Consider the following 20,960-nt stretch of genomic DNA (forward strand, 5'->3'; position numbering starts at 1 on the left):
TGGGCTATGCAAAAAGACCCTAATCTCAAAACAAAACAAAACTCATGCATGTTGAGCAGATTTTGCAAGAGCAACAGGTAGTCCAAGATGGACTTTTCCAAAAGATAACATTTGAGGAATCTGAATGAAATGAGGGAAGAATATTTCAGATCAAGCAAATACAAATGTCCTGAAAAGACAGCTTTCAGGTTTTGGTGTTGGGGAACTGGGAGAACAATGGTGCCTCTCTTAAGGGCAGAAATGGAATGTAGGTGTTAGGATGCTGTGGGCAGAACTCACTCAGTTGAGATGATTCAGGAAGATGGGGGCTAGGGAAGAGATGTGGGCTAGAGACAGAAATGTTTGGCAATAAAATGAATACAGGAGTAGCTAGAATTAGTTAGCATTCTCCTTCAAGGGTTCTCACCATATTCAAGCACAGGTAGGCCTTGGGATCAAGGCAGGTGCTTAAGTCTCTTAGGCTTTCCAGTCTCCACTTTCATCTCAACAGGGAGTGAAGGAATGTGCAGTGAGCGTTCCACAGCTTTGAGATTTTACAAGCAATCCTAGTCTGGGATTACAGGTGTGTACGACCGCTCCGATTCCTGAATTCTGCAGAATGGGAACTGTGTTGTAGCCTAGTGCAGGATGTAAAACGTGCTGCTTTGCGTGTAGGCTTGGGAATTAACGCAGCTCTCTGCCAGGCCTATCCTCACAAGCATGAGCCCTCTCCATGTGGCATGCACTAGAAGCCCTGAGATTCCCCATGCGACAAACAGCAGAGTGGGAGAAAGTAAGGCAATTTGATCACTTCCCTTGCAGGACTTCCAATAAGCCGCTCCTCCTTACTAGCCCCTCACAGGCAGGCAGACCCACCCAGGCTAAGAGGATCTTTGGAAAATCCATTCGCTGGCCTCGTGGGGCATCGAAGCCGGTTTCCTAGACGACTTTTCTCCGCTTCAGTGTCTCACTACCCCTAGGGCTACCAGCCAGTCCTCTTGGCCCACACCCGAGACTTGAGGTACGCCAGGAAGTGGTGGGGCTTAAACCGCAGGGTGAACGCTAGGAAGAAAAGACTAGCGCCGCTGGGCGTGGGATGCCGGCTCAAGCCCAGGCTGCAGCCCGGCTGGCGGTGGGCCACGCTGAGCTCCCAAGAGCCCTGCCTCCCTGAATCCCACCTTCCCAAGGGCCTGCCTCTCCAGGCCCGCACCCCAAGCCCCGCCCTCCCATAGCTGCCAGAAAAGTCCGGCTGAAGGTCCCGCTCCCCAACCCCCACCGAAGCCTTGTCCCTTAAGTCCCGCCCCGTCCGAAGACGCGTGTCGTGGCCCCGCCCCTCAGGCTCCACCCCCTCGGGTTCCGCTCTTTACGCCTTCCGAAAAACCCAGCGGAGGCCACGCCCACGGATGAGGCCACGCCCCTTACCCATCCGCGCCGGTGGTTGCCGGCGGAGCAGCCAGAGTCCCGCGGCCCGGGGTGTCGGTTTTCCGCCGCGACGCAGCCGGCGCTGCGCTCCCAGCCTCCCTCACCCCCTCCTCGGCCCCTCCCTCGATCGCTGCGGTCTGGTAGCGCCTGGAGGGCGGTCTGCGGGCGGGCCGTCCTCTCAGCCGTAGCCCACCCCCTCTTAAAGCCTCGGCGGGAAGATGAGGTTCCGTGAGCCGCTCCTGGGCGGCAGCGCCGCGATGCCTGGCGCGACCCTGCAGCGGGCCTGCCGCCTGCTCGTGGCCGTCTGCGCGCTGCACCTCGGCATCACCCTTGTCTATTACCTCTCGGGCCGCGACCTGAGCCGCCTGCCCCAACTGGTGGGAGTCCCGTCTACATTGCAGGGCCGCATGAACGGAACCGCCGCCAGCAGGCAGCCCTCGGGAGAGCCCCGACCCCGGGGCGCGCGGCCGCCGCCTCCTTTAGGCGTCTCCCCGAAGCCTCGCTCGGGTCCTGATTCCAGCCCGGGTGCGGCTTCTAGCCCCGGCCTGAAGAGCAACTTGACTTCGGTCCCAGTGCCCACCACCACTGCACTGTTGTCGCTGCCCGCTTGCCCTGAGGAGTCCCCTCTGCTCGGTAAGATCCAGGATCCGAGGACACGGACTCCTCGGATTTCCTCAACAGGGTTCCCGGACGGTACCCTAAGATCTCTTTCAGGACTGCCAGCCTCCAGGTTTGGATTAGAGTGATTAATCCCCAAGACGAGTTTCGGGGCTGACTCAAGACAGCTTGGCTGCTGTCTCAAGAGGCTGGGGCCCTGTTGGGAAGACCGCAGGCTTTTCTGGCCCCAGCTCCAGAAAAGGCCCTAGAGACACCCTTGTTCTGGCCCAGAGATCAGGAAGGTTTGAAGTTGGGGTAACTTTAGGGTAGTTCGGGGCCAGTTTAGACTGAAAGGCTGCCTCCAGCCGTTCCTACCTGTAGTAACACCGGTAGCAACTTCTACAGTTTGAGGACGGGACCCACTGTAAGCAAACCACCTCCTTCACCACTACCCTTTCAACCTTTCAACAGTGACTTAACTTTCTCTTTAAGGGTTCTTTCTGGTAAATGGAGATAATAAACCACATCTATTTAGGCAGTTGTTTTGAAGGAGTAAATGAAACACTGTAAGAGTTTAAATATTGAGAATGAACTTTTAGAAAGTTGCTACAATTGTGGGATTTCCTCCTATTTGTAGATCCTGGCCAAGGGGCCTCCTGTCTCCCACTCCAAGTTCCTCCTCTTAAAGGTTCCTCTTAACCAAAGAGAGCAGTGCCCTCTTTAGGGGCAGAGGACTCAGGGGACTGAAGGGCTAAAATTAACCAGATTGCTGGGGGTTGCTCTTTACTTGCATTACTTGCCCAGCTGATCTGAACCCTGGCCTTCACCTGGCAGGGGCAGGTTCACAGGCTTGCGACCTAGTAGGAGGAGGCCTGCTCAGGGTAGACCTCTGTTTGACCTGTAGATCACAGGTTGTTTCTCCTGTTACCAGCCAGGTGGCTGCTCATTTCTACTGCTTGGCTTTAGAGGGTTGTTCAGAGTGAGTCTCCCATCCCCCCAAACAGCCAGGCAACATGCCAGTAGTTCTGTCACGTTCCAAAGAGCTAGAGCAGAGCAGGCCTTCCTATGGTCGCTTGCTCAATTTCTCCAATAATTACTTCAATATTTTCATATCAAGTTTAGGAGGAAGTTCTTGGAATTGGCCAAACATGAGCAGAAAATTGAATTCCTTTGGACTTGGTTAATCTGGGAAACAGGAATAGTCCTATGAGTCTTGTGGAAAGTGAAGTAGAGTATTAGTCCTACTGATAAATGTCTGACTTGAATCATATTATAGTGTTCTCTCCTCGTGTATATAGTGGGCTTGTCTGTGCTTACCTCACAGGTTATTTTAGGACTAATTGAGATTGTGTACATGGTAGGCACTCAGCAAACAATTAGCAATACAGTTGGAGGGTTTGAAGTGCCTTTTTCTTAGACCCCTAGGGACATGGCCGTGAACATTGTGGAGGAGGAAGAGACGGAGTCCCCAGACCAGAGTGTCTAGGCCTTCTGCTTTTGTTTTTGGTTGTTGCCTGAGCATTATGCGGGGGAGGGGGGGAAGGGGGGAAGACAAATTAATCAGTAAAGTTACAGACCACAGGGCCGGGGACATAGCTCAGTTGGAGGCATGCTGGGCTAGCATGCAGAAAGCACCACATAAAACTGAGTGTGGTAGTACATGCTGGAAACTAGCTCATGAGAGGTGGGGACAGCTGGATCAGAAGTTCAAGCACATCCTTTGCCTTATAGTAAATTGGAGGCTAGCCTGGGGATACATCAGACCCTGTCTCAACAAAGAAAACCAGGAACCCAAATTTATAGTTGTTCAGAGTATAGGGTCTTCCTGCTGAAATATGAGGGAGAGTGGTGACTAGTTCTGCGCCATTTGGTTTTGGTAATGTGCGTTGCTAAGTAAAGACTGTACCGAGAGAGAACATTTTAGACTGTGGAGCCAGAGGCCTGGGCCTTTTCTAGCCTGGCTGCCATCATGTGACTTGCATGAGACTGATGTTTAGGCTGCTGCTGAGCCCACAACCCCAGAAATGGGGGTAGAAGGTTTTTGTTTTGTTTTTAAATTGAGCCCTTAGATTTGAATGATTAGGTGTAGCTTTTGGAGGGCAGTTCCTGCCCAGGAGGAATCTTAAGAACCTTAAGAACGCTTTAAGTGTTGGGGACTCTGTGTGTGGGGTGGGGGGAGGGCTCAAGTCCATCTGTTCTGCTGGGCAGGTCTGTCAGCCAAAGTCCTTGGCTGTGGTTTTGAGGTGGTGGGAGAAAGCTTCCCTGGGGGGTTAGCACAAGGTCTTTTCACTACTTGCAGTTTCTTTCTCTAGTTTCTGGTGTCCAGCAGTCTAAGCCAGATGCTTGGATCTTTTTCATTTGATAGCTGGTGACTTTGAGGTGTTAAGGGACCAGACCAGGCTGCTGATAGGTCTCTGTTCGAGCTATCTTTGGTTTGTCAGAATATTTGAATGGACTTTAGATAGGCTGAGGGTTAGGTTAGCATTGTGCTTTGGCAATATGTGTGACTGGGGCAAACTGTATTGTTTGCAGTACCAGTGGTGGTGGTGGGGACCCCTCCCTTCTGTGGGGCTAGTGTAAGCCCCTGACCTTGTGTCTCATCCTCTCCCACCCCACTGTGGCCTACAGGGGTTATAGCTGGCCTCATCTGAGCTCTCCAACTTGCCCAGAAAACTCTAGTTAGTTCAGGCTTTTTTTCTTGAGCCCTGTGACAGGCCTCCAGGTAACTGAGCACTGTGCACTCTACTGACTGTGGCAATGAGGCTCTCCTTCATGGCTACCTGGCTATTTGCTTGAGACAGGAGGAACTGTAGCCTTGTGGCTCTTTCCCAGAATGTTTATCCTTTTCCAGAATGTTTTATCTGCTCATGTTTGGCACAGCTCAACACGGTTTGGCAGGCTGTGGTACAGGCATTTTGGGTGTGGTGTCAGTGGAGAAAGTGGACAGCATATCAAGCTGGATTGATTTGGGAAAGCAGGGCTGGCTGGTTCAGCTGGGGCCTGAAGCAGGTATCACTAATCTTTCAAGGGGCAGTGAATTCTGGGCAACTTAAATCTCAGAGGCCCCTATCACCCCACTGTGCTTTAAGGAGATACCCTTCATTTGTTCAAAGGGAAGATATATATGTGTGTGCACGTATACACACGTGTGTGTTGCTTTTATTTATTTGTGAATGCGCATATATGTGGACCCCAGTGGTGTAAGTGTGAATGGAGCACAGAGAACAACTCGTGGGGGGTCATGGAACTCATGCTGTCAAGCTTCATGGCAAGCCCTTACCTGCTGTGCCTTCTTATTGGTTCAGGATTCTTTTCTAGAAGCAGACAGGAGCTGTAGGTAGCCAAGGCCCCATTAGAATGCCTTTTTTTTTTTTTTTTTTTTTGGAGGGGGTGCTTTTCCCTGCCATGGCTTGTGACATTGATTGAAGATGAAGTGATGAAGTACTTGTTAGGTCTCTGCTAGGCTCCTGGCTCTCAGGCATTTCTCTTTATCATGCTGTTGTCTTCACTCCTGTGTGCACACACAAGCAGGCTGATTGGAACAGTCTGTACTGTGAGAACTTGGGAGAGTTGTCCTTGACCTACCCATTCTGGGATGACTCTTGGGGCCCCATCATTCTCTGATTTAGGGTGCTGTCTCATCCCAGGTCTTAGAAGAGGCACAGAGATCCTCCCTCAGATGCAGCTCTTACAGCTTTGAGTTTGGGCAACTAGCCCTTTAAGCTAGTTTTGTCTTGCTGCTTTTCTCTGGAGGCCATAATTTATTGGTATACACACAGATCTCACTCTATTGTCTTTATCTAATAGTTCTATTAGACACACCCTAACCTACCTGGAGCAGAGATGTATATTCTAGGAAAAGCATTACAAGGCCTCAACTCTTCCCAGCTCCAATAAACAGTCAGGTAGCTAGGGAACCCCATTACAAGAATCGTTCAGAAATACCCTCCATGGCAGTCTGGATCTTTTTCATGGTAAAACCTGTTAATTTCTCTTAAATAGCATTTTGGCGGAGAAGTGATCACTGCCTGTTATTTAGTCATTCTACACTTACTAGGGATATGGCTTAGTGAATTCATATGGAGGCCTTGGGCTTAATCCAAGCACTGGGGAAGTGGAGGGGGTGGATATTCCAGGTTCTAAACAAATATGGGAACCACCTTCTGCAAAAGGGCATCCAGTGAGCATCCCTGAGACGTGGCAAGTAAGAGTCAAATGTGGGATTGGACATAAACCATGGTTTCTTGGCTTACCATCCCTGGACGGGACTCTGGTATTCTTGCCCAGGGAGACTAGTTCAAAGGATTAGGAGTTTCCTTGATATGTTCCAAAGATAAGAAAGATCCTTCTACGGTGTGTTTGTGTGTCCCTTCCTCTGAAAGTGCCTGTGGGTATTTCTGGGTTACTCTGGCAACTTCATTTACAGTGTATACTGTGTGGAACACTAGAGCCACAAAACAGGCAAAATGTCTCCCTTGTAGCAATATACAATTTAGGCAAGAAAGATATAATTATTGTACTAATGTTTCTGAATTAATGTCCTCTTTCCTTTGTGTGTGTGCCCCTTTCTCAAGTTCTTTATCCTGCCTTCCTTTCACTCAGAATGAAACTCAGGGTTGATATCAGAATTCTTCTGTCCTGGTTTTATTAGATTGTGTGAAAATTTTCCTTTTTTTTTTTTTTCGAGGCCATCCATTAGTTCTGCTGGGTAATCTTAACTTGCTGCTTTATAAATGATTATAATGAGATATCAACAGCCATCTGCCTGGGTATTATGGTCTTTGAGTAGCAGCAGGGTAGAGATTTCCAGGTTAATTTAGAGATTGAGACTGATGGGGCAGTGGATACCAAGTCAGTCTGAGCCCTTCCACAGGTTCTGCCCTGAGACCATTCAGACTTTGGAAGCACAGTAAACAGGTTCTTCTTGGGCTCAGTAGGCTGAGGGTCTCTGTGAAAGTGGCCCAGTTATTGTTTTTTTTTGGTCAAACCTGGTAATTCCTTCACTTCCCACTTACTTATGTCTCTGCTCCTTGTTTCCATTCTCTGTTCCCTGTTTGTTCCTGCCAAGGGAGACTGAAATTCTGCTTAAATTAATGTCTACTTGGAATTTGCAGGGTTTTTAATGCAGTGGAGTGGTGATCTTTTATAAGAGAAAAAAAAATTGTGACTGTGTGTGTATGAGCGCACACACAGGCTTGCAATGGTATTCGTGTGGTAGTCACAGGACAACTTCAGTATTAGTAGTTCTTGCCTTCCACCTCATTTTGAGTCAAGGTTTCTTGTTTGCTGCTGCATACACCAGGGCTAGCTATCCCACAAGCTGCTAGGGATTCTCTGTCTCTACTTCCCAGTCTTGCTGTAGGAGCTCTGGGAATATAGACATGCTATGGTCTGGCTTTTACATGGGAATTCCAATCCAGGGTCTCATGATTTTACAGCAAGAACCTTACCCACTGGATCATCTCCCCAGCTATGGAGAAGTTTTACAACAAATAGGCTTCCCTTTTGGTTCAAACCCTTTGAGACTGTGACACTGTGGTAAGTTTACATTTGATTCTGCCTGTGCTCCTAAAGCCAATGGCCAGCCAGAACCTGCAACTTTGAAGGACTATGTAGCAAGGCATGAGTTTGAACTTCATGCTCTCCATAGACCTAGCCTTCCTGTGTCTAAACTGGGCAGTCTCCTGAAAGCTGACTGCAGCTGTGACTGTGAAGACCTCGGTTGTGGAACCTTGCTTGCCTGGGTCTGTGCAAGGTGAAGGTAGGGTGCTGTTTTCCTGAGGAGAATTCTTTAAGTCCTGTATGAAAGTCAGAGGCTTCTGGGTAAGAGGGCTGCAGTGCTTTGGCCTGAGCTGGCTCTAGGTAAACGTGGCCTAAAGGGATTCGTCATTAGAAGATGGGTGTATCATATGCTCCGTGCTCAGGTTCCACGTTTTCAGCTGGGCCTCCGCCTTCACTTCCTCTTACAAATGGGGGTTGGGGGCTGTGTTACTTACTGGCTATTGCCGAATTCTTTGGCCATGGTTTTAAGTATGATCTGGGTGTATTGTGTAACTATAATGATTGCCTCATAGGTGTCAGGACAAGGGCTATGGGTCCTTGTGTTTGCCTTTCTTTTTTTGGGTGGGAATACTTGTTCTGTTTGTGTAAAGCAATGCAGGGGATGGGAGTGTGTAACTCAGTGCATAGCACTTGTATGAAGTCCTAGATTTGATGATCCCCAACTCTGAAAACATACAGACAAAAAGCAGGCACTTTAAAAATAATTTGTAAAGTTAAAAAAAAGTATACCCATATTTTTTTCAGCTAAGATAAATATGCCCTCCTACTTTCTGTTCATTTTTTTCATGTTTAAGAATATAGCTGATACCTTGTTTCTTGATTTGATTTGATTTGATTTTTGTACACTGTTTTGCAAAGTAGCCTAGGCTTTTAATTCCTGCCTCAACTTCCGTAAGACTGGGACTTCAGGTGTGGTAGCTTCAGACTCAGATAATTGGCTGTTTTTATGTCACTTGACTCAGACTTGAGTCATTTGGGAAGAGAGAACTTCAACTGAGAAAATGCTCCCACCAGATTAGCCTGAGTAATCTGTGGTGCATGTTCTTGGTGATTGATGTATGTGGGAGGGCCCAGCCCATTGTGGATGGTACCACCCCTGGACAGGTTGTCCTGGGTGCTATAAGAAAGCTGCTGAGCAAGCCATGAGGGAGGAACAAGCCAGTGCAATTGTCTGTCCATAGCTACTGCTTCAGTTTTAAGTGTAAGATAAAATAAATCCTTTCCTTTTCAAGTTGCTTTTGGTCATAATTTTTATCAAGCTATAGAAACCCTAAGACATACAGTGTCATATAAATCAGATAAAGTCGAGGTCTTTTCAGGAGGAATAGACTGATGTAAACTCACGTAGCTAGCCTGGTGATTGTCCTTTTTCATTTAAGGTTCTGTTACAACCTTGGTCCTGCATCTTTTGGGGTGGGGATGTAATTCAGTGCAAGGGCAATTGCTAGCAGGTGTGAGACCCCAGGCTTGATCCCCAACACTGCAAGAAAATAATAAAACAAAACTAACGAATAAATCACAAGAGCAGTATCATCTTGCTCAGCAGAATATACTATAGCTTTTCTTATCACTTGGTTGTTGTTAGACACATATGTGTGGGTTTTGTTTTCTTGGTAGTGTGATGAGCCTTGTACACCAAATTGTACTTTTTGTATGGTGTCTGTAGGGCGTTTTCCAAAAGAGAAAAAAAAGTGATGAAAAAACAATTTTTTTGAGACAGAGTTTCTATGTGTAATCCTGGCTGGCCTGGACTCAATTTGTAGACCAGACTGGCCTTGAACTCACAGTGATCTGCCTGACTTTTCGTCCCTGAGTGCTGGGATCAAAGGCATTTGCCACCATGCCCAGTTGGATTTTTTTTTTTTTTTTTTTGAGAAGCACTACATTTCAAGCCTTCTTACAAAGGGTTATGAATATTGGGAAATTACAGGTTTGTACAGTTTTGTCAAATGAATGTCACTTATGTGGAATGATATGTATAGAATTCTAATCAAAATGAGAGTAGGTTCAAGAAGCATTTGGGGCGGGGCCAAACACTACAGTACCTAGCAGATCTGTAGACCTGGCTGAGCAGAGATCTGCTGTGAATAAAATCCCTGAGGATGGTGCTTCCTCAGTAACTTCCCCAGTTGTTTCCTTAGCAGCCAAATCCCTGGGTAGACTTATATGACCTAATATGGCTCCAGGGCTGAATGCTGGATGCATACTAGTTAGTGGGTAGCCCAGTGCTGGTGACATCATTGACATGTGACACAGAAGAGAGGTGGGAATGAGCCAACACATCAGACTCTGAAACATATGGCATTCTTTTTCCACTACCACATGTTCCTGAGTTCTAGGGAGGGGCTGTGGAGTGAGAAGCTTTCACATTTCCGGGAATTCTCTTAAGGGAAAAGCCTGTGAAAGCAACAGAGGTTGGCTTTCTATGTAGAATTGGTGGATTACATCAGTAAAACCTCAGGCTGCCCTGGCTGTTCCTAAGGATTATATTTTGAAGTTACTCCAAAACTTGGATGTCCTCAGTGGAACTAGTTTCTATTCTGAGGGGATGTTTGGTGTGGAGAATCTGCTGCCGGTCATTTGGCACTGAGCCTTGAGAGTTAGAGCAAGGTTGCATTGAAGGAAGGGGCAGGGTTCTGCTGGACCAGCTTGAGCCATGTAGTCTAGGGTCAGGCTCCTTCCTGCCTTTCCATATGGGCCTGAGGGACCTGGCAGGGGCTTCAGTAAGTGTCTGCACCAGTGACAGGGTTCATTCTAAAACTGCCTTTAACATTTTCTTTAGAAGTTCCTTTCTTTTGCCTTTGACATCCTGAAACCACAGAGCAACTGTTGGTGTGACAAGACACCAACATATTGAAAAAAGAGACAGGCAGACAGACAGACAGACAGAGGACTGTAAGATAAGAGAGACTCAGGGAAGCTGGCGTTTGTGATAGATGAGCATGAGGACAAGGCCTGGTAGCTTCTTATATTCAGATAAACACTGTAAGCGGAGACCCTTCTGGCAAATATACTTATTAAAGACCCTAAGAAAGGGGAGAGACATGGACTCACTTGCTTAAATGCAAAGGAAGACACAAAAAGGTACAGCCCCTTGTTATAGAAGAAGTCCCTTCAAAATGGGTGACTGTTGTCCAGCCAGATTCAGAGGCCTTGCTGGTCAGAGACCCTAAGGAGCAGGGAGTGAAATTGGTGTTCTGGCCTAGGGCCAGCATCAGAAACAAAGGGCTCCTTAAACACCCTGATTCTGGCAACCCTGTCTTAACCTGTCTGAACACTCTCCTGTTTTGTGGTGGGCTAGGGGTATTGCTGGAAATAGCCCATGGTTTCTTCTAGTTGTCACACAGCCAAACTCTAGCTGTTGCCTTCGGTTACCCACAGGGTAGGGGAAGAAAGGAAGTGAATGCAGGGCGAGTGGAAGATGATAGAGGCCATGGTGCAGTTCAGTCTGCTGGGGACTGCAGATGGCCAAGGGACCTCAGGGAGGCAGTGAAGGAAGGGGCTTCAAGAATTGTAAGCCAGACATGGTAGTGTACCCTTTTAATCCCAGCATTCAGGGAGGCAGAGGAATTGCTGCACAGTCTGTAGAGGGCAGGGGCAAGCCTGGAATACCAGTGGATTTAGAGTCGTGCTCCTTTGAAGTTAAACCAATCTAGATTCCTTTAGTTCATGTCTTTCTGAAATTCAAGTGGACTATTTTTCTCTCCTTCCTAAATTCTTATGTGGGGTGTCTGTAGAAATAGGAACTATATGTGCAGTGTGAAAGGCCTCAGAAATTCTTTGTGAAGCTTACCACCCATTTGTGGTAAGCATTTGTAGTGAGGCTTCTTTTGAGCATTCTGTCATCTCTCTCGAATAGTCATGATGATGTTAGCAGGTGTGAGACTGACTATAAGAAATGGAACAAAGAACTGTGTGCGGTGGCACACGCCTGTAATCCCAACACTGGGGAGGCAGAGGCAGGCAGGTTGCTGTGAGTTCCAAGACCAGCCTGGTCTACAAAGAGAGTGTAGGACAGCCAAGGCTACACAGAGAAACCCTGTCTCAAACAAACAAACAAACAAACAAACAAGAAATGGAGCTAGAGAGATGGCTCAGTGATTAAGCATGCATTGCTCTTCCTGAGGGCGGAGTTTGGTTCCCAACATTAGGTGGCTCACAGCCACCTGCATCTCTGGCTCCTGGGATCTGATATCAGTTCTCCTGACCTCTGTAGACACTTGCACACAGAGTATTCACTCACACAGACACACAAACAAAAAAGAAACGACTCTATAAAATGAAGAGAGGAATGTCTCTGTCATGCTAGACAGCTGTGAAATGTGAAAGGGTTGTTACCATCTCTGTGCCTCAGTTCCCATGTGTAAAATGGGATACTGATAGGATCTACTTAAGAGATAAGAGGTTTAGGAGGAGGCCATGAAATGGCCTAAGACACTGCCTAACGTGTGAAGCTCTGATGGTGCTGTTTATTGTTGACAGTAGTAACACTGTATAGTCCCTTGAAGATACCCAAGGCCACACAAGTTGTACTGGACTCTATTTGCCCAAGACAACCTTAACTTCTAAATCAAGCATAATTAGAGACAATCGTGGTAAAAATGGAGCAGTTTTAAAATTGTTACTGTATGCTGTAGTAAAAGTTATTTAAGAATGGGGAGTTGCTTCTGGGATTTTCATGTGGTATTTTCAGGCAGTGGCTCTTATTGGAATGGGATTGTAACTGAAATTGTGGGATGGGGAACTGAGAAGGGGGCCTACTATAATTTTTATTTTTGATGAATATCCCCCTTGTCAGGGACCAGGAATTAAACTGTGAACCTTACACACACACACAGCCCATTGTGTGTGTGTGTGTGTGTGTGTGTGTGTGTGTGTGTGTGCGCGCGCGCGTGCGCTTGCATGAGCACATGAATTATATATGTGTGGACTCTAAAGATCAATGTTCTAAGTCTTCCTCACTATTTCTCCACTTTAGTTTTTAAGGTCTGCCATTAAGTCTGGAGCTCAGTGGCTAGCCTGGCTGGCAAGCAAGCTCAGGGCTCACTTTTCTCATTCTTCCCAGCACTACGGGTACAAGCATGTGCCACCATGCCTGACTTTTATATGATGCTGGGAGTTTGAACTCATATTTTCAAGCATGCACAGCAAGCCCTTTACCACTAAGCCATCTGTTCCCCTTCCCACTCATTTGTCCCTACTTTGATTTTGTTTTGTGGGATCTCTTCCCTTTATAGTTGAAAGTGTAATGGTACCACATTAAATATTTCTTTAAAATTCTCCCTACCAAAACTTCTACTTTGAAATGCATTTGTAATTTACTATGTCACAATCATAATTTTGTGCAAAACCAATTTATAGTCATCTATTTTTGCCCATTACCTCCCAAAGTATAATTTTGCCTATAATTACCCTGATTATCTTTTGTTGTAGCTGCCTAGTATCTTTTTAGCTTTTTAAATTGTTTGCTCATTTATTTATTTATGATTTTTTTTTTTAAGACAGGGTTTCTCTGTGTAACCCTGGCTGTCCTAGAACTTGCTCTATATCCCAGGCTGTCCTCAACTCAGAGATCTACCTGCCTCTGCCTTGAGTGCTGGAATTAAAGGTCTGTGCCACTATTCCAGGATTAACTTTTTTAGTATAAAATTTTACTTTTTTAATTAAAGTTTTTCTCATACAGTACACTCTGATCATGTTTTCCTCTCCCTTTAGTTTTCACTATGTAGTCTAGGCTGATTTGAAATTCTTAAATTTCCTGCCTCAGCCTCATGTCTGTTTATTAACCTTCCTGCTAATCCTTCCCTTAATGTTCGTCATTCCAGACGTCACTGTCATAATCTTGAACACATTTTGTAGGGCATAGCTCTTTATGTCAGTTGAATTACTTCCTTGGGATATATTTTTTGAGGAAATCTATAGGCCAGACACTGTCATCTTGACAACATAGGTTCAAACTGCCACATTGTTCTCTGAGAGGTTTGAAATCTTTCACAGGCTCCAAATTTGAAATTCCTGCCTTAAGAATGTGAATTCAAACTGATCATTTCTCCCCCTCCCTGCCTCTCCTTCTCTTCCTCCTTTTTCCCGTGTGTGTGTGTGTGTGTGTGTGTGTGTGTGTGTGTGTGTGTAGTTTCCTAAATGAGAAATGCTTTTCTTGAAAGTGAGTCCCTGTGGACTGTTCCTGCCTTAGGGTACTCAGTATTCTGAAAAGGAGCCTGCTGATTCTTTATAAACAGAGATTTTTACAAATTAAGAATGAACTTGCCCCCCTTCCTTTATATGTAAAGCCAAACCTATAGCATAGGATGTTGGCTATAAAAACCTGGCTTTAAAATGCTATTGATCCAAACCTTTGTGAGTTGGTTGCTGGTAACAGCTACATGCAGCCAGCATAGAGATTGTTAATGGTTTCTAATAGACTAGTGTGGGTGCTTGGTCATTTAACCTGAGTGAACAGATTACCATAAAACAGCTCAAGTTTACAGAATCCAGTAACAGTGCCCAAATCAAAGAACACTGAAATTATATTGGATTAAAAATAAATTGATGCAGTTGCCTAAAGTCTACAAATATGAAGGGTTAGTATTTTCCCTTGAACATGCTATTTCCTTGCATATGGCTTACAGGGCTGGAGACTGAATTCAGTGCCTTATGCATGCAAGGACAAGCCTTTTTAGGAGACTAATAGAAGTCTGCTTAATTACATAAATGGTAAAGTGATTAGAGCCAATGATTTCAAACAACCACAAGTTTATAAGTCCAGGATATCAGGCTTTTACTCAACTTATAAAGAATACTACCTTCCTCTTCTAGCCACTTCCTGTATCTTCTCCCAAATTCACAGTTCCCTTCTGACTTAATAGGGTGCTCTGGGACCATTGAATCAGGTCATAGTTACTTTTTCTTATGTGAAATGGGATCATGTCTTTCCTTGGAAGGTTGACAAGAGGATTCAATATGATATGAGGCATATAATTATTGATCAATACTGTTCCTTGGGCACAGAAGGGATACATTCAGTTTTTTAGGCTGACAGTAAATTTTTTTCCAAATGGAGACATGTGAAACTGTGACCAAAGCTTGGGGAAGTGGAAAGCTCAGAGTTGTGGTTTGGGGAGACTGGCCTGGCCAATGTGGACAGACCTGCTCCAGGCCCTAAGAAGAAGGGCTTCCATGTGTTAGGTGTGCCAGGTATTTGGGGGGTGTCTACAGTCTTCTCTGTAATATATATATATATATATATATATACACACACACTATATGTATGCTATATGTGTATATATGTATATATATGTACACTATATATATGAGTACTATATATATGTATGTGTGACACAGTTTGTCAGTATTTGTCAGTATTCAGACAACAAACAGTTGAATGTTTTGCCGAAGGAGCCAGAAGGGAGTGTTGGATGTTTTGTGGAGTCTCAAGAGCTGAGATGGTATGTTGTTGAAATTTAAGAATGGGTTAGAGAGATGACTCAGCAGTTAAGATCATTTGCTGCTCTTGCAGAGGTTCCTGGTGCAATTCCCAGCACGCATGTGATGCTTCACAAACATCCATAAACTACAGTTAGAAGGGATCTGAAGCCCTCTTCTGTCCTCCTTGGGCACTAGGTGCACACATGGTGAACATACATACTTATAGGCAAAACATTCGTACATATAAAATAAATAAATCTTAAAAAAAAAACAAATTTTAATGGAAAATTCTACACAGATAAACCCTGTTTGGGGTTGGGGGTGGTGTAGGAGAATAAATGTAAGTGCTTTCAGTTAGATGTATGTCTGCCATGTTGGTAGAGTGACTAAGGCACAGACCTGGGATAGCCTTGTGTGTTCTACATGGGGGCTGGAGTTGAGATTCAGGATGCCCAGTCTAGAAATCAGTTCTGTTTTCAATGTACTGAGTAATCTGTGGGTCTCAGTTTATCATGGGATAAAATGGAGGTTTGGCTTAAATGCTCACTGGATTATCTTCCTGCCTGATGTTAGTGTAGCCATGGCTAGCTAAAAGGCTTCCTTGTATAACACTGGAGAGCTTCCTAGGACTGCCTTGCAAAGCTGGAGAGTTGTAGTGGGCCCTGAGAATCAGGATTAAATCTAATTGAGGAAACACACACCTGTCCTCAAATGATGTTGTCATCTATAATTGTGTAATTGTAAAAGTAACTTGGGTGCCAGATGTTAAAGTAACTTTTATTGGCCTGATTTAACTGTTGTATAAGTTTTATTCTCCAGATGTAATTGTCATCTCAGAGGCTTACTGCCTTTGTGTGCTAACCTAGGCCTAGTCCTGTAAACTTTTGTACAATCTAATCTGTTCTGATTGATTCTGTCAAACCTTCCTCTGATTTGTCACTTTGTCTGCCTCTCAGACATTACTTTCAAATATTGGTGCTTCCTTGTATAAACTTTACCTTCATTGTTTGGGATTAAAGGTGTATGCTAAGGGTATGTCTTTATTCCAGCCAGAGCAGCCAGTTGCTGGATTAAAATCACTCTACATGCAACTGAGTTGCAAGAAAAATATCTCTCTCTCCCTCTACTCCCTCCCCCTCTTTCTTTCCTTCCCTCTCCCTCTCCTTCACTCTTTCCTTCTCCCTCTGTATCTCCCTCTTCTTCCCTCCCTTTCTCTCTCTTGCATGTGTGTGAACACATACACACAAACACTTCACTCCATGTTTTAAGTAAAATTATGACAGTGTTGGGCTGAAATCATAGCTATCCATGGTTGCTTTTGGCAAACACAACTGCTTAGACTCCTCTGGCAAACCAGAGCTTAAGCAGGAAGGCAGAAGCAAGGTATCAGTTGATGAGTCACTGAAAACTAGTCAGGTATCAGTTGATGAGTTAGTCACTAAAAACTAGCCATTCTGAATACTGCATACAGTCCTAGGCTGCAACCACAACCACATCAACCACACACAACTTCACATTTTTTCAGCATTCCCTCCATGCCAGGTATGGGGAGGTTGTAGCAGCTCATTTTTTTGCTTCGTTGTCCTGACTAAAACCTTTGTTATAATGCTGAACATTTGTGGCAGAAGGGAATATCTGTTTGTTCTTCCTGAGTGGAGAAATACTTAGGTTGCCACTGTTAAGAATTGTGTTGAAAAGCCAGTATCAGTGGCACACGCCTTTAATCCTAGCACTTGAGAGGCATAGGCGGGTAGATATCTGTGCGTATACATGGTGAGACCCTGTTGCAAACAAACAAGCAAACAAAAACAAAGAATTGTTGCGGACTGACAAGATGGTTCAGCAGGGAAAGGTGTCTACCACCAAGCCTAGCAACCTGATTACCTGAGTTTGATCCCTGGGGCCTATGTGGTAGGAGAGAACTGACTTCTTCAAGTTGTCCTCTGACCTCCAAGTGTACACTGTGGCTCATGTGTATGCAAATTCACACAGACACACAGACACACACACACACACACACACACACACACACACACACACTCTAAAATGAATATTTAAAAACTGGTGGTAGCATTGGCATCAATACCCTTTTTCAGATTGTGAGGACCCCTCTATTCCTAGTCTGGTAAGTGTTTTTATCATTGAATGGTTATGGGCTTTGACAGTGCTTGTTAATCATGTGGGTTTGTTTGTTTTGTATTTGTTTATGTTTTTCCTTTTTGGTCCATTCTATTGATATGGTATGTTTTACATGCCGAATAATTTTTAAATATTAAGTCAGTGTTGCATGCCCAAGGTAAATATAACTTGGTCACGGTATTGAATGTGCTTATTTATTGCTCGCTTGAGTTTGATAGTGCATTGTTTTAGTTTTTTAATTATATGAGATTGGTTTGTAGTTTTCTTTCCTTGTGACACTTTCATCTTTTTTTTTTTTTAATGAAAATAATAATGCCTCATAGGACAAGAAAGGAAATATCCCTACCTCTTCTATTTTTAAGATACTTTGTAATCAAATTTTCTTACACTTTTAAGCATCTGGTAGAATTCTCTGGTGAAGCCACCTGGACTCAACTTTGTTTATATAGAAAGTGTCATTCATGTTTTAATTTTACCTCTGCTATCTTTAGTTACACAGACGTTCTGAATTTTTCCACCTTTGAACTGTGACTTCAGATTATTTTCAGAATCGGGAAGGGCTTCATCATTTCTAAATGGGCTCCCTAATGTTTTAGTGCTTGCCACTGGCAATAGATGGTGAGCAGAATAGCTGTTCCAGTGTTGTAGTACCCTTCTGTCATATTAATGGGACCCTCTGAGGCATCAGACTCTTCCAAATCCACCCCAGATATCAGTGGATCAAAGTTGAGCAGTGAAGTTTTATACATTTATGTTAAAAGAACTGCATTTACCTTTAAGGTTTGACATTCTAGGAAGTCTGGGGGGATAAGGAAATCTAACATTGAACATCCCTAAGTACTAGGTACTTTAAAAAGAATATGTGTATTACCTCACTTATCTCTTGAAAGGAAGATAATTATGGAAGGCATAATTGTCCCCACTGTTAAAGAGAAACCATTTATAATGGTTCTGATATCTGAGTCTGAGTATTGCCAGGAATGCATGGTTGGCTGACTGCCCAGATGGCCTATGAGGCTTTCTGCAGCCTAAGGTATAATCCTAGGAGGAAGGAGAAAGAGCATTGCTGGTCCAGAAGTTGCATCAAGTCTCCAGAATTGATCAAAGGTCTAACTGACTTAGTAATACAACTTTCTATACGTGTATGCTAGTACGATAAGTTACTGTTTTACTGGAAGAGTGGGAAGGGTAAATCCATCATCAGGTGGTTTAGAGTTCTTTGGATGTGGCTGGGCAGTAGTGGTGCATGCCTTTATTTCCAGCACTTCGGAGGCAGAGTCAAAGGGATCTCCTTGAGTTTGAGGCTATCCTGGTCCACAGATCAAGTTCCAAGACAGCCAGGGCTACACAGAGAAACCCTGTCTCCAAAAAAGAAGAATTCTGTAGATGCAAACACCCCTACATAGAATGTCATAGTATCCTCAGAGAGCCGAGAAGTAAAAGCCAGAGTGGAGGATTAAGTTTGCCCTGGATCAGGTCACGTCAGGCTGCCATGGCCTCAGAGTCATCTCTGGTAGCCCTTGAAGAATAGCGCACTCTATACTGTAGCTCCTAATTTTCTTCTTTCCCACCCACTTATCAAGTTTCATTTCATGGCCCAGTATCATCATTGGTCTACTCAGATTCTCTTCCCTTATTCATTATTTGTTGTAGTTTGTTTTCATTCTCATTTCTATTCTTGAACCCCACCATAAGCAGCCCTGCTCCTGTGTTTGCAGCATATGTGTTTCCACTTGCCAACAGAACCCACTGCAGTGTGTATTTATGTATGTATTTTTAACTTACAGCCATTAAGTTGGTTTATCTATCATAGGGTTGTATGGACTAAAACATGCTTATATTTGTGTATACACCACCATAATCAAAACACAGAACTCTTTAGTCTCTTCCAAAGCCCTCATTATTAGTCAGATCCTTTTCCCATCTTTAATCCCAGACAACTTTCTGTTTTGTTTGAGACAGGGTCTTATTTTATAGTTCACACTGTCCTAAAACTCACTGTGTAGGCCAGGCTGGCATTGAACTCAGCATAATTTTCGTCTCAGCCTCCCGCATGTTAGGATTATGGGTATGAGCCCTCACACCCAGCAATCTATTTTTTATTACTTTTATCTCGCTCCATCCCAGGGCCTTACACATGATAGGTAAGCGTGTTACCACTCAGCCCTGTGTTTGTGCATGTGCACATGTATACCTGTGTTTTGAGATCGGATCTCTGCTGTATTGGCTCGTCTAGAAGTCATGTTCCTTCTCAGCTTCCGGAGAAGCACCACAATGGTTAACTCCTTATGAAAATTTGTCTGCTCTACCAGTGATGTGGTCAGAAGAAAATCACAATATCCTGTGTTATATTCAGCTTCTCCACCTGGCACGACACCCAGACTTCCTTTGTGTGTTATGACAGGAATTGTTGAAGAGTTTGCTCATGAGTACAGTTTTTGTATATCTTGTATATTTTGCTTGGACAGGGTCTCACTTTGTAGCCCAGGCTACCCTTAAACTTGTGTTCTTACAGGGCTACTCTCAGCCTTTTATTATGTAAATATTCTATTTTTCCTCCACTGGATTGGTTTTTAGCATCTGTAGTTATTTACTTATTCCTGAATCAATTACTATGGTGGTTGATTTATTTACATTTGTTATCCATCAATTTTCTCTTTTCCTCTACTCTTTGATTTATAGATCAATTCAGTCTCTTTTTTAAATTATTATTTTTGAGAATATAATATAATTGCATCATTTCCCCTTTTTTCCCTCCAAACTGTCCCATAGGCCCCTCCTTGCTCTCTTTTCAAATTCATGGTCTTGTTTTTTCATTAATTGTTGGTGTATATGTGTGTGTATATATATATATATACACACACACACACACTTATATTTATACACACACACACACACACACACACACACACACACACACACATATATTCCTAAATACCTAAACAACCTGCTCACAGACTGTTGATTCTTGGTTTTGAACTTATTCAGTGGGTTACAACTTTTTTTTCTTTATTTATTTAATTATTTTATTTTTATTAATTACACTTTATTCACTTTGTATCCCCCATGTACCTCCCTCCCTCCTCCCTTCCCAATCCCACCCTCCCTCTTCCCTACCCGTGTCCCTCTCCCAGTCCTCTGAAAAGGGAGGTCCTCCTCCCCTTCCCTCTGACCCTAGTCTATCAGGTCTCATCAGGGGTGGCTGCATTGTCTTCTTCTGTGGCCTGGTAAGGCTGCTCCCCCCTCCCCTTAGGGGGAGGTGATCAAAAAGCAGGCCAATCAGTTCATGTCAGAGACAGTCCCTGTCCCCATTACTATGGAGGCCACTTGGATACTGAACTGCCATGGGCTACCTCTGTGCAAGGGTTCCAGGCCATCTCTATGAGTGGTCCTTGGCTGGAGTATCAGTTTCAGAAAAGACCCCTGTGCCCAGACCTTTAGGATCTGTCGCTGTCCTTTTGGAGCTCCTGTCCTCTCCAGATCTTACCATCTCCCACTTCTTTCATAAGATTCCCTGTACTCTGCCCAAAGTTTGGCTATGAGTCTCAACATCTGCCTCGATATCCTGCAGGGTAGAGCCTTTCAGAGGCCCTCTGTGGTAGGTCCTGTCCTTTCCCCTATTTTCTCTCTCCTCTGATGTCCATCTCTTTGCCTTTCTGAGTAGGGATTGAGCATCTTAGCCAGAGTTCTCCTTCCTGATTAGCTGCCTTAGGTGTACGGATTTTAGTTTGTTTACCCTATATTATATGTCTGGTATCCATTTAAGAGTGAGTATTTACCCTGTGTGTCTTTCTGCTTCTGGGATACCTCACTCAGGATGATCTTTTCCAGTTCCC

General features: G+C 44.5%; 1 protein-coding gene across 1 annotated transcript in view; it reads left to right on the forward strand.

Annotated features, from left to right (window-relative positions):
- The first annotated feature begins 1,425 nt into the window (after positions 1-1,425).
- Positions 1,426-20,960, forward strand: part of B4galt1 (beta-1,4-galactosyltransferase 1) — a 47,446-nt gene continuing 27,911 nt past the window's right edge. The window contains exon 1 of the mRNA XM_055599165.1: positions 1,426-2,034. Within this exon, the coding sequence (XP_055455140.1) occupies positions 1,620-2,034 (415 nt within the window). The 5' untranslated portion in view covers positions 1,426-1,619. The remainder of the gene's footprint in view (positions 2,035-20,960) is intronic.

This window comes from Psammomys obesus, unplaced genomic scaffold (assembly GCF_907164565.1).
Source record: "Psammomys obesus unplaced genomic scaffold, mPsaObe1.curated_primary_1811, whole genome shotgun sequence".
Classification (NCBI taxonomy): domain Eukaryota; kingdom Metazoa; phylum Chordata; class Mammalia; order Rodentia; family Muridae; genus Psammomys; species Psammomys obesus.